At 33.8% G+C, this 25272-nt stretch overlaps 2 protein-coding genes across 3 annotated transcripts; one reads left to right on the top strand and one right to left on the bottom strand.

Annotated features, from left to right (window-relative positions):
• Positions 1-724: 724 nt before the first annotated feature.
• Positions 725-7799, top strand: LOC125069788 (repetitive organellar protein-like). Its single transcript, XM_047679366.1, has 6 exons — positions 725-961; positions 1048-2458; positions 3367-3532; positions 3667-3929; positions 4596-4779; positions 4854-7799. The coding sequence occupies exons 1-6, from the start codon at positions 896-898 to the stop codon at positions 6211-6213; spliced, it is 3450 nt and encodes a 1149-aa protein (XP_047535322.1). The 5' UTR covers positions 725-895; the 3' UTR covers positions 6214-7799.
• Positions 7490-23668, bottom strand: LOC125069772 (collagen alpha-1(I) chain-like). Of its 2 annotated transcripts, none has more exons than XM_047679346.1 (32): positions 23431-23668; positions 22581-22802; positions 22297-22459; positions 21778-21940; positions 20988-21324; positions 20239-20345; positions 19388-19510; positions 18121-18318; positions 17963-18037; positions 17761-17871; positions 17416-17676; positions 17132-17329; positions 16939-17055; positions 16773-16863; positions 16560-16657; positions 16318-16479; positions 16125-16169; positions 15326-15532; positions 14924-15175; positions 14405-14585; positions 13717-13859; positions 12904-13120; positions 12518-12678; positions 11988-12257; positions 11504-11665; positions 11013-11228; positions 10583-10841; positions 9890-10039; positions 8544-8698; positions 8259-8374; positions 8072-8174; positions 7490-7802 (listed from the first exon to the last, which is right to left on the bottom strand). In XM_047679346.1, the coding sequence occupies exons 1-32, from the start codon at positions 23495-23497 to the stop codon at positions 7665-7667; spliced, it is 5268 nt and encodes a 1755-aa protein (XP_047535302.1). In that variant the 5' UTR covers positions 23498-23668; the 3' UTR covers positions 7490-7664. The 2 variants fall into 2 exon arrangements, with proteins under 2 accessions (XP_047535302.1, XP_047535310.1); XM_047679354.1 differs by having other exon boundaries at positions 22297-22456; positions 23431-23662.
• Positions 23669-25272: the final 1604 nt, after the last annotated feature.

The following is a 25272-nucleotide window of genomic DNA, read 5'->3' as shown; positions in this document are numbered from 1 at the left end:
ACTTGAAACTTCAAATTAAGGGAGAAGTCAGAAGTGTGGCTCGATTAAAAAAGTTTTAAGTGACATGTCTACGTGTATTACAAAATAGGTTTTTTAATATTTTCATACTATAAAGTATAATATTAGAGCCTCGTTTTTTTTTATAATAACCACAATTAATATTTATATTCTATAAAATTTTATTTATTTATTATCGCTAGACCTACTATTTTTTTTTTTTTATTCAAAACTGCCATCAAGTGTCTTATAAAAAGCAAATAATGATTAATGTGTGTACGAATTAGTCGCCATGGTAAGTTTACATGGCAGGTTAAAAAATCTTAAATGTAAATAGGTCAATATGATTTAGTTATAGTTATAAAAGGTCATAATATATCACTTCCAATAGATTCCGCATAAAAGACAACAATTGCGACATTTATGTCTGTAAGACAATAATGCATATACACTGATATAACAAATTAATGTTGTGTTTTGTATTTCAAATTAATTGCCTCAGTGCTTAAAGCTTACTGTTACCCGTAAAAACACAGAAAAATATTTTTAATCGCTCATTAAAGCACAACTAAATAATAATAATAATTGATATACCAAAAAAAATTGTTTCCTAAGCTAACTTAACATAAACATTGCCCTTTTTATTTAAACTAAATTTTATACATGGTTTAGAATTTGACAATGTCAATAATATTTCATATTTTTAGTCTGTCAAACATAACTACACAGCAGCTTGCAAGTTATATCTTTAGTATCCACTACAAATACCAAATATGATATGCGGTGCTTTACTTCAATTAAGTGTAAAAGATCAATAAATGTCAAAATAGATTTTGCCTACTAAATCGTAGGCTTGTCATCGTATGTAGTTTATAACTAAAATATACTTTATTTTAAAATGGCTAGTGAGGATGTTATCGAATTAGGCTCATCGGACGATGAAAGCCAGCCTGCACCAAAGAAGGTCGGGATTTAATAATCTATAGCACTTCGTAATATTTATTTTGCCATTTTTCATTTGTAATTTATTGTGATCGTTTTATATTTCAGAAAAAACCTATGCCTAATGCTATGGTTCATATACCGACAAAGCTTCCAGGAGTTACTATAAAACCGGCTAAATTCAATTTAGTTCCTGCACCAAGGATTTCAAGTAATCCTTCTAAACCTTTTAATGTACCCAAGGGAATTCTATCAAAGCCAATCATGATTGGCAAAAGTAACATTAGCTTTGATCGCAATATTAATAAACATAAGCCCACTCCTGCAATACGTGTGCCTATTTTGAAAAATAATCCTAAAGTCGCAAGACCTGTTACATCAAATCCAAGTAGGAATTTCATTAATCCAATAAGTATTGCAAAAAATTTGAAAAAACCTGAACTTGTAATAAAGAAATTGGCACTAAATAGAAAAACCAAAAGTTCTGCAGGTATACAAGGGCCAAGGCTGTTGAATAATTTGCCTCCAGGCATAACTATCAAACCTTTAGCTCATGCTGGTGCATCTGGGTTAAATAAACCCTGTAATGCTAGGTCTCTTAAAAACTCTGTTGGTGAAGTATTAACTGTAGAAATAGATGATGAGGAGGCAATTGAGTCATCAATAGGTAGTCCTCAATGGTACCTGAGACCTGAAGAACAAGTAGATAATAATTTACCTAAAGAACATGATGACCAAATTCATAATCCTTATGATAATATCGAGCCATCACTGGAAGAACAAAATAATAAAGAACCAGAAACTAAAAACTTTGTGGAAATAACCATAGAAGATAGTCCTGTAAAACATTTGCAGTTGAAAGAAAGAAATGAGATAGGGAAAGAGCTTGCTATAACTATTGAAGACAGTCCAGTCAAACTTATTGAAAATAAGGAAATAGATAGTGACGGTGAATCAGGACAGGATAGAGTACCACAGAGTAAAAAGAAATTGGTATATCCAAGAAGAAAAGTTAAAAAAGATGAACGCCAAGTGGTAGAAATTGAAATTGATCTCATGGAAACGGGTCCATTTAAACATAATGATAATGAAGATATAGGTAATGAACAAAATGAATCAAATTCTTGTGATCAAGATAATTATAAGCCTGATGATGAAAATGTAATTTCTAATAAAGAAGCTTATATTATTAATGATGATTCCAAAGATAATTCATCCCAATGTGGCGATGGTGAATTCCATCCGGTGTACCAAAATTTTATAGATATGTGTTTTGAGCTTGAAAATTCTGAGGATATGAAAAAAATTGTTGACAAGAAAATTAAAGCATATTATAAACAATGTCCAAAGGAATATGTTGAGTCTGAAGAATTCATTGATATGGTTTCCAGTAAAATAGTCTCTATGAGAGCTGCACCGGGAAAAATGTACTTGTTTATTAAAGATATAGTTGATGAATTGAATTTGCAAAGGAAAATGACAAAATCTATAGGACCAAAGACAACAGATATTGTACAAGGTAACTAAAATATTTTGAAGCTATCAATTCATTAAATATTGTAATTATCATTTAGTTTCAAAGTTCTCTTTCTCTCTTTTCTCTCCGTTTATTAAAACTGTGGACCTAAAGTGGAGACTATCTCCTTTAATTCTGTTTAGACCTGATTGTGATATAGCTTATGGTTAGGTTATGTATTTATTATAACTAAACCTTTGACTAAAACTACTTTTGGCTAATAATAACACCTTCAGCCGACCTTTGGTTTTGGAAGTTATGACCAAAATTAAAGGTTTATAGTAAAAGCTGAATTAGAACAGACAGTTACTACTGCACAAGAATGCAATGGAAGAGATAATGCGCTAGACAGGTGTTGCACTCAATTGGCGACTAGACACCATTGTCCTTAAAGTTAAATAAGTTATTTAGTTGGATATTTGTTTGATTATCTATTGATTGTAACTTTAATTAATGTAATTTGTTGGTAAAATTTTAGTTTAGCTAGTTATTATTTTTATTTTTTTTAAAGCTGGTAAGATTAATATTAATAATTATATTGTACATTTAATTTTAATTTTCCAAATATTCCGAAAAAGTGCAATGTATGTTTTTAAAACATAATTTATTCACTTTTAGCCATTCTTTACGAGTTTTGCCTTCACAAGTTTTTTAGTACCAAGCTACATTAATAAGCTAGTGTTATATTTATTTAAAGTATGTTTCGAACTTATTGTCAATATAAAATAAATAAATCTTTGTGATTTTTTATACAATTATAATTGTATAATACAGTAATTGTTTATACAAGTATTGCAATTAGACTACAAATAAATAATATAGTAGCATTGCAACAAATATATTAATTAACATTTGGTTATTTTACATAAGTGTATTGTGTTGTTTGTTAATTTTTTTTGTGTTTTATTCAGATAAAATTATTGATGGTGAGGAAAGTGAATATGACTCCAAGAGACAAAAACAAATAAGAAAATTAGAGAAAACTATAAAGAAATTACACAGAGCTATACAAAAACTGGAAGAACAAGAAGTAGATTTTGAAGATGATGAAGATTCGGTTTATCTATTGACTGAAAGGTAATTTTTCTATTATTTTGCTTTTGTTGTTTTTCGTAGAGATAAATAAAATTGGAATTTCTAAGTCATCTTTGAATTACTAATGACGAGTTATATATAAATTAGTATACAATAAGTATTGTTTTGAATTTAAGGTATAAAGAAAGAATGGTCCGTGTCCATGCAAAGTTTTGCCAGTTGACAAATACGAAAATGCCATCAGAACCTCGTATAAACTTAGAAGTTAGACCTGGACGACCAGTGGGCCCTGTACGAAAACTTGAAAAGTGGGTCAATAAAAAAGTGCCAATAGGAACACCATTGCCATTTCCTGACTTTCATGATGTTTTGCGGTGCGTCCGGGAGGCTAATGAGGAAGATAATTTGGGTTGGAATGAAGTTGATATAATGGAAGAAGGTATATGTTCTCTATATATAGTAATAATCTTGTATAGTTAATTTATCTGTTTAAAATTTTCTCTGTGTAGAGCTAAAATAGCTGATAGACCTGTGTCTATTGGGATAACAATGGTCTCTTCTTTTTGAAATACTAGCTAACCGACCCAGCTTTGTACTTGTGATAATTTGTGACACTGCACAACTTTACTTACTTACTTAAGGTTACTTTATATATATTTATAATTTTGTTTTAGTTTTAGTTTCATAGTTTTTATGATTACACTTATTTACACATAATAGCATGGCAATGAATGTCAGCTGGACTCTGTAAAACCAGAATTAAATTAATAATAAAAATTGTGAAAGTATAAAATGTTTTTTAAACAGGATTTGGATGTTTGTTTTACTTTGAAAATGCAGGCGAATTACATTTTTAAAATTTTTAACCTACTATTGGTCCCTAACATTAGTATGACATATATTATATTAGTAATAAGATACACATGTATCTTATTCTTAGTCGTCTCACGTACACTAAGACATTTTGTAATCACGAGCGTCACTCATACTAAGGCACGCAGATAAAATTTGACGGGGCGCCTTTGTGAATGAGCTCACTACACAAATAAATGTATTACTTGATGTTAATTCAAGTTTGTAATTAATTCATTAATTATTTGTTTAGCTCGCGACTTATTTACGAGATGTGGAAAAAAACTTCAAAGGCGCCGACAAGAAAATGAATGGAGACTGGCTATTTCAAGGATATCCCATGAGGTAGATCCAGCAGGAGAAAATGTTGAACTTCAAAAGAAGTTAGATGAAAACCAATCTCTGGCATCGAAAAAAGAGACAGAGCTTTTGAACAAGTAATTTCAATATTCTATACTAGATTTTATAATTAATAATTCATAATCTAATTTGACTGATAATTTATTTTTAGGTATGTGGATAGACAGAATCAATTAAAGCTTGTAGCTGAAGAAATTGGAGACAAAGAAGCAGAAGAGTCTCCTGTAGAAAGTGAGGAAGAGGAACTTGTTGAGGATAACAATTCTCTATTGAACAAACAGAAACGTAAAGAAAGGCTCAAGAGACTACTCCAGGAAAAAAATAGAAAGACAGAAGAAAAAGAAAATGATCCTACAAAAAAAGAAAACCATAATGTTAAAACTAATGAAAAAATGGTGCAATCTAAACAAGTAGAGGGTAATACTAAATTTCAAGAGAACAGTCTAAACAAAATAGACATTCCAGACATTGACGCCCAGGTTACTGAAGCAAGTGATGTAATTGAAAATATTGATGAAGATATAATAACAAATAAAGAAGAAGATAAAAAAGGTGAAAGTGACGTAAATGAATTTGAATCTGATATCGATGAACTACATCTGTTGCAGAAATTGCACTCTGGAAATGAAAGTGATGCATCAACTCTTGAGTCTTCTGATTCTGACACGCCAATAGCTATCTCGGATACTTTAGAATCAGACAGTGATACAGAAAACAAAAAGCATTTAAGTGATGTAATAAGCATTGAAAATTCTAGTTACTCTGAATCTGAAGTTACTGCTGAGGGTTTTTCAAAAGAATATGATGTAAAAAAATCCAATGTCGAAAACTTAGTGAGCTCTTCTTTCGAAGTTGAGTACTTCTCAAGAAGCCCTGGGCGGAAAGGAAATGAAAACATAATTGAAAATATACTTCTCGCTTCGTCTGACGACGATAGCTCAAATAAAGATACAAGTTATAATGAAACATGCATAAATTTAAAAGACGACGATATATCGTTCACAGAAACATCAGTTGTAAAAACAGGACTAACTATTAATAAAAACTTGTTCGAGAACAAATCTATGATAGAAGCACCTGTAGTAAGAACAGGATTAACTATCAATAAAAACTTGTTTGAGAACAATAATGCTTTAGAAATTCTAGAAAATGTCAATACAAATATGTTGATCAATGAACAAGGAGACAAACAAGATACCAACCGTATTATGGGTACTATAATGGAAATTTCTGATGTTGGTGATGATAATAATTCAGGCGAGCGACCAATAGACGAAGTAGAAAACAGAAGTGTATCAGATGTTAACTCAGTTGAAAGTCTCGATCCCCAAATTGAACAAAACCTAGAAGAAATAAACTTACAAATGGACTGTTATAAAAATATAGAATCATATAGTATAGAGTTAAGTGGTGAGAGTATGAATAATGACACACAGAATGATGTCATTGAAGCAAATTGCTCACCTGCCAATATTGAGACTGGTAATGATAATACTATGGAAACGGAATAAAAGCCATATATTTATCAAATTAACAAAACTTTAACAATTCAGTAATTTAACTGTCTTTATTGCTTATAAATTTAGTTTTTTAATTTTATGCTGTAAATAAATATTTATGTTATAATTAAATTAGACCTATTTAAATAATATACGGATGGATAAGCAGGACGTAGGTTGAAACAAAATAGGTGTTTTATTCTAAGAATCTTCATATTTTAAGACTTGTATACATAACACTTAACTGTAATAACTTTCGGGTACACTGATTATACCAAGCTGAGCTTAGGTTAACAGAATGTATCTGTCTATATTATACTATATAAATTTATTATATTTCTTAATAAACTAGTTAGTAAGGTCTACTCTCGATTAATATCGTGTTAAGTTAAATAGTCAAAAAAATAATTTTAATTTGAAATCTGGAATTAATGAAGATTTTAGTATTTTTCAATTTAGTGATTTTGAGTATTTTACAGATTATAATGATATCGTGAATTTCTAATGTGTGTGTTTTTTTTCTATCAAATATTGCACAATTTTAAGATAAACATTATAATCACTAGTTCTCATAAGTAAATCTAGACGATTTGATTGTACCCAAACATATTAGAATAAATTAATTATAAAATAATTAAAGAGAGTAAAAATTGTATTATCATTTTATTCACTCTGTGTCACCATAATAAACATAGTCAAATCTTGGTGTAATGTTATCAGTGTCTGCTTAGATTACCTTAAGTAAATGTATTAGGTTTAATGTAAAACGAAAGGACTGAACAATTGACAACTCTCTAACGGGGATTCCTTATAAGTATATTAAACTGTTTCGCTCGAAGCGATCCTTAGCGTAAATCACTTATGATAAAAAGTAAATTTCATTGTCTTAAGCGCTGCGATTTGGGAGATGTTAAATTTCTTTCGTGGTGTGAATTTATACAGCAAATATTGCTATTTCCATCAGCGGCTTCGATCCGCGTGTGAGAGGGGGAGGAGGGTAGGTGAGGGTCGGAGTTAAGTGCAGGTGCTAGGTAATCTATGTCTTTTTATATATCCGTGGCACCGTGTATTGCAAAATTTCACGATGGTCGGTTATTAGTTGAGGCGTAAAGACTAGCAAACTAACGAATTCGCGTTTATAGTATTAGTAAGGATGATCCCAAATGGATTGTCTTAAGATGATCCAAATGCTTAACGCCCCTTAAAGAGGCTAAGTTAGTTCGATATAAATATAGTGGCAGACTTTTGTGAGTGAGTTATCACGAAGGCGAAGATTTTTGGTCTTACATTTTTCTGTCAATATTTAATAAACAGCTTGATTGCTCAGTCCAGTCCAGATCTATAGATTTCGAATACAATTATTGATGTATATTAAAAAAAAAAACAATATTTTTTAGTCGTCACAACATTTATTTACAATATTTACAATGATCAAAGCTTAAGTACATAATGTATACATTCCTCTAGTTAAAACATATTGGTCCAGCTGTAAATGAGAACTCATGCTCAGCGTCTACAAACGAAAGCGGCTGAAAATCACTAATCGGCAATCTATCGCTGCGAGATGTCTTCACTTCAAGAACTATTTCACCTGTTCCATCCTGTAAGATATTTTTAAAAAATACAATAAAGAATTAAAAAAATAAATGACGTTTTGTGACTTATTTATTACTAAATAATTAGTAAGATGGTATTAATGGCATTAAAAAAGTGGATAACTATTTTTGGCTGTTACACATTAATTTTGGAAACATAAAAATCGAAAAAGATTCTTAAGGGTATTGCGAGTTTTTTTTAAAAAAAGTTAATTGTTTAGAAGAAACATTTGTTTTTTTTTTCTAGACAGTAATTTTCTTGACAAAATACACACCTTGCATTCGTCCTTAATAATCTTTGGCTCTTTGAACTCGACGTTGTTTTGTCCAAATAGTTTTAGTTCATTTACTCTCATCAAATCTACCGGTATGTCTGACCTGCGAAAAAAGTATTTTTTAGTTAAGTCAGTAATAAATTTTCATTAAGATTATGTTATTATTTTTATCATAATATAAGCATGCCTTTGTGGAGCTTGGGTGTTCACACAGTTGTAGGTGAAGTTTTGTCTCGCACCATTCGAAAGCAGTCGAAGAAAACGAAGTTGTATTGAGCCAGAACCTTCGCTATCATATGTGATCTGAAAGAAAAAAAATATTCATATCATAATTATATTTTTTTTTTCAATATCATGCAATTAAAATATTATTTTCATTAAAACGACGTCATAGAATATATATTTTTGAATATAATTTATAATAAGTGATAATTCAGTTTCTTGTCATAGACGGAAAATATATTATACTTACCCTAAATCCATTTTCTATTTGTGAGAATTTATGTGCGGTGGCATCAGAATATGATGAAGGACTCATATGGTCGGGGAACAGACAGGTGTTGTGTTCTTTACAATACACACGAATGGGACGTCCACCACCTCCTCGTGCATCAACCCAGTAGTAACCTGTTGTACAAATGGAAATGGTTAAGAAATAACCTTTGGTAGAGTTTATAAAAATCGAGAATCACTAGATTTGAAAATAGGAAAATGTAACAAAACCTCTCTCATTTCCAGTATATAGAGGGGTATGTACAATGTGTTTAATGTCTTTGATTAGATATAAATTTAACAGTTCGTCAGAAGACTATGTAAAACCTTTTGACTGACTTCTCCACCTTTGACGCTTATTTACAGGAAATATTGTAACGGATTATTTTAACAGCTTTTTTTTATTATCCCCATAGGTTTTAATCTAATTGAAGTAAATAAAATGAAAGCTTGTACTTTGGCTAGAAATTTGAAATCGAAGAATACTATCAGTTAATACGTAAAAATTTATTTCTTTTCATATTATTGGTTGTGCTTGTGGAAACGTCATCAATTCGAAGCAATCTAATTGAAACTAGCGCCGTTGTCGCTTTTAAACGTCTGTAGTGCGGTGAATTATGAGAGATTTAATATGTTGAAAATCGTCTAAAGGATTTCCAAAAGCCAATTCAATCAGAAATTAATATTACGCTAGTTTGGTGTCATTTAAATTAGAAAGTATAATCCTGCAGAAAGAACACTATATTTATATACATAAGTATATTGTATACGTAGTAGTAAATCATCAAGAGAATCAGAAATAGGTAGCGTGGAGGACAACACTACGAATAACTTGAAATTGATAACCATCGATGAATAACACCTCAACCCTAAAGTTTTAAAAATTTTCCTCGGTGTCCGCCGTCGTGTTAAGTTATAAGGTCTCATTATAGGGATGTGCGGTTTTCGATAATTTCATTATTTTAGAGTTTTAATGATAATAAAGGAAATATATAAAAGTTATATTTATAAAATCTACCATGGTCTTATCTTTTATTTAATAAATTAATAGTAATACCACTTTTATGTATGCCAAATCAATAATTCAGTTTTAACCCATCACTTTTTATAAAAATACCGGTACAATATACAATTTATTTTGCGTATTTGTTAAAATATTATATCGCATTTATTGATTGTAGAGGATTTAATCGTTTTACAGATCTTGGTTAGTTCAAAAACGTTTTGTACAAGTTGTGATCAAACGGAAAACATAAGTTCTGTTTTCCGTAGAAAGTTTATTAGATTATAAATCAACGTATCACCAATAGGATAAAGTATGCATACCATCAGTTAAATTGACGTGTGAAGTCCGTAGATCTTTGCAAGATAGCGCAGGATTCGATCTCGTACCCCAAGGTCTCTTTGCCGTTTCCACAGCTGTTCGTGCGGCGATAACTCCTGACATGATTTCATGCGCCCATTCAACTTCTTCCGCTACAAAACAATGTACCTAGTTAATTTTGTTAGAAATATTTAAAAATAAACGTCATTCATTAATAGAGAATGGTGAAAATTTGCTGCAATAATAATAATATTTATTATTGGTTGATATACATTTATTTTGCATTAAGTAGGTACATCAGCTATTGTTCTGTTTTATATTGATTTGAAACAATTATTTAACTATTGAATGGAGGAATGAATGAAGTGCAAAAGTGAAAAAAAACATTCTTGTACGCCTACATTTTCATTCACTACATTATATTTAAGTTGAAAAATAAACATTGGCCTCATTTAAAATATATTTAATTTCATTACGTGAATATTTAATAGTTTATTAGTGTGTGCTGATATTTTCGCGAACGGATAAGACTTTTTACACATTAACATAAACATTTTTAAAGCTGGGGTCTCATTGAGCTTTGCCGCTCCGGGTCTCTGACAAGCTTAGTCCTCCACTGTATTTACATAAATGCAAATGTTTTGTAATATATTTAATTGAAAAAAATATTTAACTATTCAGATAAATTGACTGACCGTCATCGAAAGTATCTTCTGTCGCAGTCTCCATTGGATCATCATCTAGACTTCGTCGTTTTCTACTAGACATAAATAGCCCAGCGGGTAATTGTGGCGCTAATGCTGGAGGACCTGGAGGGCCAGGTGCTCCCGGTGGTCCAGGTAGACCTGGTCGACCTTCAGGTCCCGGTGAACCTTTAGGCCCGAGGGGGCCTTCTGCTCCGACCGGCCCAATAGGTCCAATATCACCTTTACCACCTGCAGGTCCGACAGGACCCTAGAATTACATGCATAGTGATAAAAATAAATTACATATGTGTATATATTATATTTTAGTAATTTAATTATTTTATATTATACACCATTTTTGTTTCATTATCTATGTTTCTAGGTTTTTAATAGTTAAATCTTGAATAAATCTTATACTGATTAAGTAATTGATTGTTACCATGTCGCCTTTTGGTCCTGCAGGGCCCGTAAGACCCTGTGGCCCTTGCTTTCCTATTTCTCCCTGGTCTCCTTTTATACCCATTGGCCCCGTTTCTCCAATATGCCCTTTTGGTCCTCTGTTTCCTTTGTCACCCTTTAATCCTTGTAGGCCTGGCGGCCCAGAGGTACCTGGTGCACCAGATGGTCCCATAAAGCCAGGTGGTCCCACATCTCCCTAAAATATTATTATATATTTATAGATTCATTCAAAAACTAATTTACAACAAGCATGCTATTTCGTAACATTTGTTTCTATGTGTTTACATTAAACAACATTAAATAGTCGATTCTGTAATCGAGTACTCTGAGTTGAGTATTTGTAAAATATTTCACTCGAAAGTGGTATTAAAAAAATAAGCAACCTTTAAAAACCAAACACATTAAATTTTTCATGAATATATTTTAGGAACAGAGTAATGTGTTTTATTTTAACATTAGCAAAAGCCTTACTGGTGGGCCCGGAAGTCCTCTTAAACCTCGTTGACCTTCCGGTCCAGTCAATCCCATTGCACCAGCAGGGCCCATATCACCAGGAGAACCCTTAGGACCGGTGTCTCCCTTTTCACCTGGTAAACCAGGGCTTCCTTGAGCGCCTGCTGGTCCTTCCGTGCCCTGTAAATATAGAAGATTATTAATAGTAGTAGTTTAGCAATGGAAACATCTAGTGACGCAAAATGAAATAAATAATTAAATTTTCATTAAAAAATAACAAAGAATATAATTTACCAGTTAGCTACTATAGATTAACATTCGTACTAATGTTTTTTTATTTATATATATATTTTTATTTTTTAGTTTATTATTATTATTATATATATGTATGCTGATGATTAGGCCTCGGTATATATATTGAATACGATGACGTGACGATACGTGAACGATTGACTTTACAATGAAAACTGCTCGTAGGATTAAATATAATATTATTGCTTACGGGGCTGCCGGGCATTCCAGTTTCCCCTGGTTTTCCTATTGGGCCCGTGGGTCCAGGTGGGCCTGGTGGGCCTGTACTCCCCTCTGGCCCGTCTGAACCCGGTTCACCCTTTATTCCTTGTGGCCCTGGTTCTCCTCGATCTCCGGGAAAACCAGATGGTCCAGGGTCTCCTTTAGATCCCTCTGGTCCAGGAAGGCCTTTTGAACCTGTTTCTCCTTGGAGTCCTGGTGCACCATCTTCCCCCTTTGGTCCGACCGGTCCTCTGGGCCCCTGTTGTTTGTAACAATGCAAAAAAATACCGTAAGCACCGATAATTACAATAAATAAGTTATTTAAAAATATTCATAAATGTAATAATAATAATTTATTTCACATAAGGGTTTTTATATTTACTTATTCAAATAACTTATGCAATAATTAAGGTCATTAACAAAGACATTTTAAAGTACAGTCTCGTCATTAATATAATTTTACTTACAACTAGAAAACATTTACTTTTTTAATTTTCCTTAATAAAAGTGTGTACTTACAATTTTCCCTTCTGGCCCTTGAGGTCCTTGTGGTCCAGTAGCACCTGGACTTCCTACTTCTCCCTGTTCTCCTTCAGGTCCTCTAAGGCCTTGATCTCCTTGATTTCCCTTTGGACCTCGTCGTCCAGGAGGCCCAGTAAGACCAGCAGGCCCAGGTGGCCCTAATAATTTTTTTTTCGATTTTACCAAAATAAAATATTTTACAAATATAATTTATATATTTTTTATTATTAACAATAGTTTTGTAATACCGACATTATGTGTCTTACAAAGATAATATGATAGTTTATTTCGTATTCCTAAGCCAAATTTAATTTACATTTTTACTTATTTTTTGTTTGTTAAAGTAATTCTAGACTCAATAAAAGGCCTTGACTTTTATGTACCTATAGGTCCATTATCTCCCCTGTCTCCTTTTACTCCTTGATCGCCTTTCGAGCCTTCTGGTCCATTTTTTCCAGTTGGTCCAGGGGGTCCTCGAGCGCCATCAGTCCCAGGTATTCCAGGTGGCCCGGGATCACCTTGGGGACCCTTATCTCCTGGTAGTCCGACAGGGCCGGGCTCTCCTCTTAAACCTTGTATTCCTGGTGAGCCAATGGGACCCTAGACGTGTTCAAACAATTATAAAACTGCAATATATAACATAGGTATTTATGATATTTTTATTAAATTTTTCTCTACGTTATTACGTATGTATGTTTGCCAGAGTATTGATGATTATTAATTACGTTAATATTTAATAATAATAAAACTATACAACTAACTAATTCACGATATCATTCAAATATTCTTATAAACGTATTATATATTAGTATCGCAGTAATTGTGCAAACATTGCTTAACTAAATCGATAGTTTCTTTCATACGATTTCATAATGGAGTTTGCACAAGCCTTCTACATATCAAAGGGGATGCAGTGACAGAAACACAAAAAGAAACGAACCTATTCGAATAAAGTTTTTATCGCTTTAAACTCGTCACTCTATTGAACAGAATACTGTGATGTTATATATCGGAGCATCGGTTCTACTTCACTGGATTTTAACGTACAACATTAAATTACATAGTAATTAAATTGATAATAAAAAAATGAACATATAATTTATATACACAACGGTTCTCTACTAAATTGTAATTAACATAAAACTTTGATAAGTAATGCCTTGGACAAAAGGTTAATAATATTTATATTAACATACTGGTTCCCCCATTGCACCCTTAAAGCCCTTTTCTCCTGGAGGCCCAGCATCTCCTTTGTCACCATCCTCCCCTGGGGGCCCCACTGGCCCTGGAGTGCCCGTCAACCCTCTTGGTCCGGGTAGACCGTCGCGACCGACAGTACCTTAACAGGTGACAAAAAATGTTTATTTTATAATTGTAATATTATTTTATATACAGTGGATTTTACTTAGTATTTTATAGGTAACTAAAATGTTTTAATAAGAGTAAAAATAATCTATTTCCTTTTCCGTTTGTATTCGTAGGTACCGATATTTTACCCTAATCTATAGAAATCTAAGGAGAGGAAACAGAGGTCTTCGCGGACCATCCGAACCGAATTTAAATGCTGGAAGCTCTTAAATTGTTTTAATTATATTTGAAATTACAAATACATAATGGCGTTTCCATCATCACCTAACAACTTTAGTTCTAAATGGGAAAAGATCTATTTTTTACCATTGAGTCTAAAGTAAGGTTATCCAAAAAGGTTATTTAAGAAAAAAATGACATACTCAGGATATTATGCCAATTGGAAAGCCCATCGGATACACACATATTTTTATAATTATTTAAAAAGAGGAACCAAAATATCATGTTTTCATTTAAAATTTAGGTTTCGCTATATTTGACAAAAAAAAATAATAATTTAAAAACTGAATTAATTACCCATAGCACCAGGTTCCCCGATTTCTCCCTTCTGTCCGCCTGGCCCTGGCGATCCTCGTGGTCCTTCACGGCCCATGGGACCTTGTAATCCTTCTCGCCCAGCTTCTCCTTGTTCACCTTTATCACCCCTTACTCCTGGTGGACCCGGTGGGCCGAGATCTCCTTTAGATCCAGGTGTTCCCTATCATTAAATAAATCTGTTTTTGTAAAACTGCTTGAATTCTACTATTCAAATATTTCCATCTATATAATTAATTGCTCACGAAAGCCTCCATCTATGTTAAATTACCGTTTAATAATAACTAAAAGCGTATAATCTGTTTTTTCTTTTTATTATTTTACCTTATGCTAATTGTCTCACGCACACTAAGACATCTGGGAAGCCCGAGTATCACTTATACAAATGCATTCCGAATATTTGATGTCGTGGGGCGCGCCTTCGTGAGTGAATAGATATCTAAATTTGATTTCATAATATTTCTCTCATATAAAATAAAAAGTCTAAATAGTTATAATTACAGGCACTCCTGGTAGTCCTGGTTCGCCGTTAGGTCCAGGTGAACCAGGAGGACCGACAGGTCCAGGTTTACCCTCGGGACCAGATGGTCCTGGGGGACCATCTTTACCCATGTCACCAGGCGCTCCTACTTCTCCTGGTGTCCCTGGTATACCGGAAGGTCCTTGGAGTCCGGGTGGTCCAGGATCACCGTTTTGTCCTTGTGGTCCAGTTAGTCCAGGCGGACCAGGTAATCCGGATGATCCAGTTTCTCCCTTAAAAAGTATTACTAGGTTAATATTGCTTCTTTTTAAATAATTGCTCATACTAATCAAACTAAACTCAAAAATTCTATCAGGTTTCTGAAAATATGTTTCAGACAAATATAACAATAATATTTCAAAGGCCTTATAAAAACTATGTACCGTAGGTCCTCTTTCTCCTGGCGTACCAGGTAATCCGGGTTTGCCATCTGTACCCGGTGGTCCCATATTGCCCGGAAATCCGCGTGGACCCTCTAATCCCTGTGGGCCACGCTCACCAACAGAACCAGGGGGACCAGGTTGGCCTGTATCACCTTTAGGCCCTGGCGGCCCATCCGAACCTCTACGTCCGCGTGGCCCTCTATAGCCCTTAGAATGATAAATAAAACTTAAATTAATTTCTTCCACTTACCATTTTATAATTATTATTGAATTGTATTAGGCATTACTAGACTTCATCTCATTGTCTTTGAATAGTTTCTAGTTATATCATATTTGACAGTGCCGTAGAGGGCTATGTATGAGTAGGGTCTACGCCCGATAAGTTTGTCATAAAATAGTACGTATATAATGAATAACAGTAAGTGAGAGTTATAAACTTAAAGTTTTAACATCGAGAAAAAGTAGGTACATGCTAATTTATATAAAAAAACATCAAATAAAAGTTCAAAAACATTATTACAAGTGCATTTTTTTGTATTTATATATATATATATATATTTATTTAATATTTTTTTGGATATTTTTTATTGAATACAAAAAAAATAACTTTTTAATAATAATAATTATCCAAAAAAAAAAATTAAATATAACGACATATAACGACGACTCCTTGGCGATGATTCCTAATGGTCATCAATATAATACAATAATTATTCATAGGATGGTAACGATTTACTATTGAATGTTAATTATATATATTTTTTAAAATAAATAAAATTATATAAATACAAGTTCTTACTCTTGGTCCGCCTTCACCACGATCTCCTGGTATTCCAATCAATCCCTGCCAATTAAACAATATTATAGTTTATTATAGATTTGTGAGAAACAGTATTTTATTTTTTGTGCAGTAAAAAATACTGTATATTGTTACTGAAATCTTACTGTATTATGTGTATCGTATCAATTATTATTTGTAAAATGTATTTTACCATTATTCCTTTTGTTCCTCGTCGTCCACGCCTCCCAGCCGCTCCTTTGTCTCCCTTTTCTCCTTGAGTTCCAGGATACCCAGATGGGCCTTGAGGTCCAGTCGCGCCCTTTTCACCGGAAGGACCAATAGATCCTGTTTCTCCTCTAGGCCCTTCTGTACCCTGTAGGTGACGTATCCGTATCCTGTATTAATATTTATAAATCCAAAATATAATCATTATAATTAGTCAAATTTGTTTACTTTTTGTCCTTCAGGTCCTTCAATGCCTGGCGGGCCAGACTCTCCGACTAATCCACGTTCTCCTTTAGGGCCTATTTCACCCTTTTCTCCTTCAAGTCCTATATTTATAAAAGTAATTAATAATATGTGAATTCTCAAAAGTTAAACGTTTTAGTATTCGTTTTGCGTGTTTTTTGTTATATAATAAGTATATTTTTCGACTATATGACTTACCTCTGATTCCTTTGTCTCCCTTGTCACCGGATAAGCCCCTTGGTCCATCGTCGCCTTTTAATCCTCGAGATCCTGGAAAGCCTAACATTCCCTATAAATAATAGATTATTAATATTTTGTGTAGTATTTGTAACAATGTAGCATTGAGAAATGACTAGAAAATTACTTGTGGTCCTGGGGATCCTACTTCACCAGGTGAGCCTTGTTGTCCAGGCGTACCAGGAGTTCCTGGCGAGCCTTCGGGGCCTGGAAGTCCTGATATTCCTGGTTTGCCTTGCGGACCCTAAACAAAAAATATTAATTAAAAAATTAATTAATAAAGCATTATAATTAAACCATTGTTATTTCTATATTTATACTTGAATGCCTGGAGCACCAATAGAACCCTGAGGCCCAGGTGAGCCGGCAGGACCCATAGGGCCTGGTTGGCCTGGTGACCCGGGTGAGCCAGGCTGTCCAGCAGCTCCTTTAGTTCCTTGCGGTCCCTCATTTCCCGGTATACCAGGATATCCGATTAATCCCGGAAATCCACGAGGTCCTATAAAGCCTCTTGGACCCTGTAAAATTATATTTGGACATGACTTATTTTGATTTCGTTTTTTATTGTAAGTTAATGGCTATTTGTAGGTATACGTATAATTACCAGTTCCCCGGATAATCCTTGAGGACCAGGTGGTCCATCATCACCCGGAGGTCCATCTAGTCCAGGAGCACCAGCTTCTCCTTGTTGCCCTGGTGTGCCTCTTTCTCCTTTATCACCAGGCATTCCCGTTTGTCCAGGATAACCCTGTTCCCCTTTCTGCCCAGGAGGTCCAGGAGAACCGCGTTCACCATCTCTACCTGCGTGGCCTCTCCGACCCAATCGCCCCGGTGGTCCTTGTAAGCCTCTTGGGCCTGGTGGTCCCTGATAATTTTCAAATTAAATATAAATATTTAATTAAAGAGAAAAATAATACTATTTGTAGTTGTTAAAAACTAATTATTTAACTGGTTCTCCTTGATCTCCTGACTCGCCCTTTGATCCTTCTGGCCCGATATCTCCCTCTGGACCAGGTGGTCCTGTAAGACCCATAGGACCTTCTGCTCCTCTCATTGCAGCCTGTTAAAATTTTCGCACGTATGAATGTACATTCACATATTATATTGATTCATCGTTCAATTCAACTTTAAGATAAATTATTTTTATGTACCATGTGTTGAGTAAGTATTTGACGAAGTGCTTCAGATTGTACATCAGGCCCTTTTTCATTGCCCGGTTGTTGTATCTACAAAAATCAAATGAATTAATACCTTATATAATGATTATTATTTGTAAATTAATATCGCACACTTTAACAGAATAGCTAACCGGAACTACGAAAACATGTCCTGGAGCTCCAGGAAACCCTTGTTGACCCTCTCCACCGGGCTTACCCGGTTCACCTTTAGGTCCTCTTGGTCCTTGTGGACCTGGGGGCCCAGGATATCCACGTGGACCCATATACGTCCCTGTACTTCCATAGTCATAGTAACTGTCTGATGTGTCGTATCTTGTTGATACGTTACCCTGTACGAAATAAAAATAATAGTTTGTAAGATCAGATAAATCGATCAGGATTATAATAATATTTTTCTTTTTTTATTTAAATCGGTAAATCAACGTCTCAATGGGCCACCAATGTTGGTAAGCTGTCCACCATCACCCATAGACATTGACGCTGTAGTAAATATTAACCATTCCTTATATCGCCAATGCCACTAACCTTCGGAACTAAGATGCTATGTCTCCTGTGCCCGAAGTTAAACCCTTTATACCGGAAAATAAAAATACTAAGTATTACTGTTTGATGGTTTAGTGATGCGTGGGTGGTACCTTGTTTTCCCTGCCCGGATCCAAATCTATTTGTGGTCGGCGCAGCATCTCTTTTCTTTCCATTCTTCTCTATTATTCCTCATCTGTTCGCTCATATACATACCTCGCATATACCTCCTCACACAAAGAACTTGGTAGTTGGTAGTCCACACCAACTAGGTAGTCCAAGCATTAGTATTTGCGCAAGAGTAATAATAATCATTTTTATTATTGCTCTTGCACAAGACATTAGTATAATAAACGCACGTGTTCCTAATAATAATATTACAATTTGGTTAGTTTGTTAAGTTGTACGTAAAAAAGTTTGCAGTCTTTGTTTCGCAAGATTTCTAATCGTTTTATTTCTATTATTGTCAGAATTTTTCATTTCTTTCGAATGATAAAAGTTTTATTCGCCTTCTTTTATGTTAAGGCCTAAAAAATATAACACAATATTGGAAATTCACGTATTAATATGTGGTTCATGTACATATATTCTGAAGTGTCTCATTATCTGTAATAAATCCACACCCTTTTGGTGCCTAAGGCCTGATCGATACGTGCCTCATTATTTTGTTGCGATTATACTATTCTGGCGTGGCGTATTGGTGATATTAGGAATTTATGTTATTTCTTAGAGCGCCTGTGTCTATGGGCGGTGGTGATCACTTACGATCGGGTGGACCCATATATCCGTTTGCCTACCTATGACTAAAATGAAATTAATGGATTTATTAATTTATAACAATTTAATCGAGTCTTTAAGATTAATTTAGAAGATTACCTCGCTAAAGTTAGGCGAATGTGTGAGCCAGTCGGTATCTTCGGTCGTTGTGATGGACGGATAGGATGATTCTGTCGTAGTAAGCGTAGGGACTTCCGTATCACTGTCAATATCTCGTTTCCCCTAAATTTCCAATAATAAAAATTAATGTCAACCTTTCAATGCGGGTAAATATATATAAAAAATAATGAGGACATAAATATGTTGTAAAAAATAACCTATAGCCTATTCCGATCGGAGAAACGAAAGGAGAGGCGATAAAGATAAACAAACCTAAGATTAACATATTTCATAGATTTGTATCTAGCTTTGCTATATTATGCACTACAAACAGTTTTGGATTAATATATCTTTAGATATAATACATCATTACTCCACTTCCCTGCTTCCAAATTTCCTATAACAACTGCGCATTCAAAACACTTTTTGCGCGTATTCAAGGTTAGCCGTGCGATTCTGTAAGATTTTTTTTCGTATATCACTCGTGAAATGTTGTCAACCGACTTACAAGTGATACGCAATTTTGATACGTGTATCTTAATAATTATTAAAGTCAATGTCGCATATTAAATTCTGACTTTAACGCTCGTATTCTGCGATGAGTTTCGATTTTCTTCTTACAGAATCGCTATACAGGACCAATGATGTCGCGTCAGCTCAATGTTTATTTTACTTTACTCCTCTTGTGGATGAAATAGATTATAATACAGTTTATTTAGGATATGATTTTTTTAATACATTTTATATTTAGTTTGAATATAAAGAGACATATTAAACAATATTACATGTGCAAGTAACTGCATCTTACACAAAGTAATTTTCACTTCAATTATTGTCGTAGTATATCTTACCGTAACAGTGACAATACCGGATGATCCAGTGGGACTGACTTCAATACTAGATAGTGTAGGTATGTATTCATCGGTGTCAGTAAATCTGCCGAAAATGCTGTTTTCATCTGTACAAAGATTTACGATTTAATAATTTTAAAAATATCCTAAAATCTACGAGCAAATAACACTTGGTAAGCGTCAAGCGTCATTGATTTTTATATTTGAGGGAGATATTTGCAAGAAGCAGATATTTTTGTCACTTGATCTTTGATTTAGCTTTGCTAATTAATAAATTTATATTTCATGTTAAAAAACTTTGATAAATAAGGCGTATTCATTTATAAATTAATATATATTGACAAGTCGCCTTCCGTTAAAATATATTTTGGTTTTTTTCTTTAAACTTATACTTAACATATATTACTTGTTGGTAGGTCTTTGTGCAAGCCCATCTGGGTAGGTACCACAGATACCACCACCACCCACTCATCATATATTCTACAACCAAGCAGCAATACTTAAGTTTGTTATGTTCCGGTTTGAAGGGGGAGTGAGCCAGTGTAACTACAGGCACAAGGGACATAACATCATATCTCCCAAGGATGGTGGATTTATTAAAATTTCTAACGGTGCCAATGTCTATGGGCAGTGGTGACCACTTGCTCGTCCGCCTCACACATGGTAAGAAATAAATAAAAAAAATATTTGTGACTGGTGCGTATAAATGCTCAGTTTTTGTGATAATAGATTGTAGTGATCGTTCTTACCGTCGTCGGTGGAAACCGGATATGGTACAGTGAACCCATAAGAATCTGGCACTTGCCAATACGGCCTCGCTGTTGTCAGTTCTCTGCTAGCAGCTGCCCATAAGGTTTCGGATTGGTTTTTATCAGTGTATAATCGTTGTCCAAACTGATCATATTTGTCATTTTCGCTAACCGATGGTTGTGTAGCTGCGTAATCAGGTACTTTATCGAATTCGTTCACCGAATTCAATGATTCATAGTCGTATGGTCCAAATGATCCACAATCTGGTGCTACAGAAATACACATGTCGTACGCAAGGTCCGGTTGATTAGCGAATTGGAGCAATTCAATATCGCCCTGTAATGAACAATTGGTGAATCAAGGCTATTAAACTTCCATCAATTCGTCATGTCGAAGGAATTTTAATTGAGACAAATCAATGTTATATTAAAGTTGATTTATTTGTAAAACGGGTGTGAACTCAATACCTTAAAATAATTTTAAAAACAATATAGTTACAACAATTAATAGTGATGCTATTATTGCACTGACTCGTAGATCCATTAGCAAATTCTTGAAAGGTATGGGCTATCAGATTAAAAGAAATCGCTGGTCGAAGGTTTGTCTAAGTTTTGAGAAGCTTTAGAGGTCATTCCACTTTGCTGTCAATACGGATTGGTGGATACGTATGTAGCGGATTTTTCATCCAATACATGCATGTTACCTTACCATGTTTTCCTTTATCGTCGAGCACGAGATGAATTAGTAATTAATAGTACAAAAAATATTATAACTAATCTTTTAATATACCTCGTAATACTGGTCGGGAGTTACTTGAGTACCGACGACTAAAACGCCAGCTAAATTAAAAGTGCTGCCAGGATGTCGCCTCAGAGGCAACGTGCCACTTATCTCGCAGTCAACGAGTAATGTCACGGAATCACCCTTAATGCTAACTGCCACTCTATGCCACCTAAATATTTTAAGTAAGTAAGTAAGTAAGTAAGTAAATCTTTATTTGGGACATAAATATTTGACAAACATTGAAGACAATTTTATAAGTTATTTTAATAAAAATGTGATAAATTAATATTAAATAATTATCCGGGAGCAATTCATAAAGCTGTTCTGTATTTTGAATACAAATAATTTATTGAATAAAACTAATTATCCTACTTCATCCATATCTTCCTAAAGGCAAATATTTTGAGTTAAAAATAATGCTTATAAACATTAAGTCCATCATTATTTCAACTTTATTCTCGCGTTGGTCAATAACGGATACTTTTAAAAGTATTTCTGAATCAAAAAACTATTAATAAGTCGTACTTTTCGTCAGCAATATTAACTCGATATGTGAGCAGTTCGTGATCTTCAGGTTGGCCTCGCGTATCCTCGTAGTACAACTCTATGAGTTCACCAATAACCAACTGCAATTGTTCGTCGCCGGCATCCGAATACAGAACAAAAAGAGGATTTTGGTCTGTACCTGCTTAGAAAAATAAACTATAACTTTTGTGTTTTCAATATAATATGAAAAAAAAACTTAATGAGAAAATCCAAAGAGACTTTTGTCTAATTGTATTTTGATTTTATTACTAAACAATACTTACCCGATAGACGTACTACTGCTAAAATTGAGAAGTCTTCAGGGAACGTGTTAAAGAACATTCCAGCCGATAGTTGGTGAAGAGTCGCATTCTCGTTGAGAGAGAAAGCCGTAGATTCCGTTTCGGGTGTGCCAGGCGACTGACATCGGCCTGGCACCCGTGTTACTCCTTCAGGTAATGCGCCATCTTGCACCACGGACAGCACGTCGAAAATTTCGAGACTTTCTATAATTAGAAAAGTCCATCTTTCCAACGTTTCTTATGAAGTTTATTGAATTTTCAGAAAATATAAACATATAGATTTTTATTGCATTCTAAAGAATCATTTTTAAAGAGTACTTGGTGGAAGGGCTTTGAGCTAGCTCGTCTTGGTAGGTAACATCCAATCATCAGATATTCTACAACCAAACAACGGTGAGTGAGCCAGTGTAACTACAGGCACAAGGGACATAACATCTCAGTTCCCAAGGTTAGTGGCACATTGGCGATGTAAGGAATGGTTAATATTTCTTACAACGCCATTGTCTATGGGCGGTGGTGACCACTTACGATCAGGTGGCCCATTTGCTCGAACGCCTACCTATCAAATAAAAAAATAAAATAAAAAGTTAAACGTATTTATAAAAACTAAACGCATTCTAGCTTTACAAGATAAAGTACAGAAATATTTTATTCTAATAAACATGAGTTAAACCTACGAATAAAATAAATTACCATTCCAATTATCATACAAAAAGAATGAAATAAACACATCTACTTGTATAAACAATTTTATTCTGCTAACATTTATTCGAAACTGTGAACAAACAATGGAATAGTTTCATTTAATAAGATAAACAAAAAAAATACTCACCGTTTCCAGTTCCAACGCAGAGTACGCAAAACAATATAAGGAGGAGCCCTTTCATTTCAAGAGCCATTGCGGCCCGAATAAATATGTCAAAGGGATAATATTTACATTTGGTCCCATCCCGATAGTAAAGGGTTGAAAGTTATATGTGGTTCTGTAAGGCCTCGTAGGGAGAAGGCATGATGCGCCCCCGATGGGCACGATTGGACTGATTTAAATGCGTGTACAATTCAGCATCACACATCGCTATGTGAATTGCATTGGTGTCAAAATAATAAATATCAATTACTGAATGGAGATAAACGTTCTATTCAGCGTTGGAGAATTTGAAGTTATTTTTGTTGGGAAAAGTAGAGGGTTCTCGTACATTTTATGTTTTGGTAATATTTTTCTGTTATAAAATTAAGGTGAATGCTAGTTATCAGTGCGTAAATAAAATAAAAAAAAGATATTTTATCCGTCTCGGTTATTTAAGTTAGCAATAAGGATGCAGTTCCCGAGGTCCTGGATTCAATCCCGGTGAGGATATTGGCAGTCCGGAGTTAGAGAGTTGACAGTTTGACACTATCATGCCCCAGAAAGCATGTAATATCCGTTCCACTGTGACAGATCCCTTAACGTGAATGTTTTGGTTTCGCACACTTTTACACAGAAATATGTACTGCGGAGTTGGTTATTCCTTGAGATTGACAGCAGTGGCCAAGATTACGAATGTCTAAGGACTCTCCTACATACATTGATGACAAACACTATATATTGTTTTATTTGTAGAAGAAACGAATGTGAATATTTAATTTTACATTACATTTACGAAAATCTCATTAAATTCGAAGTAGATTTCTGTGATACAAATGATTTGATATTAAACATTTCCAGAATTTGTTTTGAGAAAAGGTTATTGACATTAGGCGACTTGGATTCAATCAAATTGGACGCCTCACGAATTAGACAGACACTCTTATTATGAGAGCAGACGATGCTTTCGTTGTCAAATAGATTAAGATTTATTTTCTTCGTGTTGAAAATGTTGACTTCATTAAATATTTTCACATTTTACAGTTTATGTGTAAATCATTTTCCTACATTGTTATTTTATTTACTAATTTATTTTAAAGAAATAAGGACGTTTTGTTTTAACGTTCGTAAAATACATAGCCCCAAAACTTTTCGAAAAACGAAATAGCCAATATGATTATTTATAGTTGCTATTCGTTTGATACTAGTATAATTATTTACAAAAACATTAAACGAATTAATGTGGTCTGAAACTGCAGCGTAAAATGACGAAAAACGTCAATTAGTAATTGAAGTTTGTCTAAGCCCAGCTTAAGGTATATACTAATCATTATTTGATATTTCACAAATAATATGGTGTAAAAATTATTTTATCTTTATATATAAAGTGAACTAAATACAGCTTAACTTACCTGAAATAAAATATAATTCCTTACAATATCCTATTCGAAATTATCCACGATTCAATTTCTCAGACAAATTAAGTAGGATTTGCTTTTTAATGAACCCGAAGCTATATTAAGTCTTTCCATTTCATGATTCGATTACAATTTTAGAGGCTTTCGAGTGCCACTTCCCTAAATGTAGGTCAGCCTTGACACACTAATCCAAGTCAGATACATATCAACTTCATTTGAATAAGCTGTATGCGTAATTATGACCGCTTTGATGTATTGGTCTAAAGTAAGCTATTAAGGTCATTCTTCTTCATTAAACAATCATGAACGTTTGAAAGTAGGTTTAATAATTGCTGGGCAAAAAATGTTTCAGTAGTACATTACTATTTCATTGTACAACCTATACTATTAAATTTATAGTGGATTTGTTACC

Source organism: Vanessa atalanta, chromosome 2 (assembly GCF_905147765.1).
Source record: "Vanessa atalanta chromosome 2, ilVanAtal1.2, whole genome shotgun sequence".
NCBI classification, from domain to species: domain Eukaryota; kingdom Metazoa; phylum Arthropoda; class Insecta; order Lepidoptera; family Nymphalidae; genus Vanessa; species Vanessa atalanta.
This window is presented reverse-complemented; position numbering and strand designations above follow the sequence as displayed.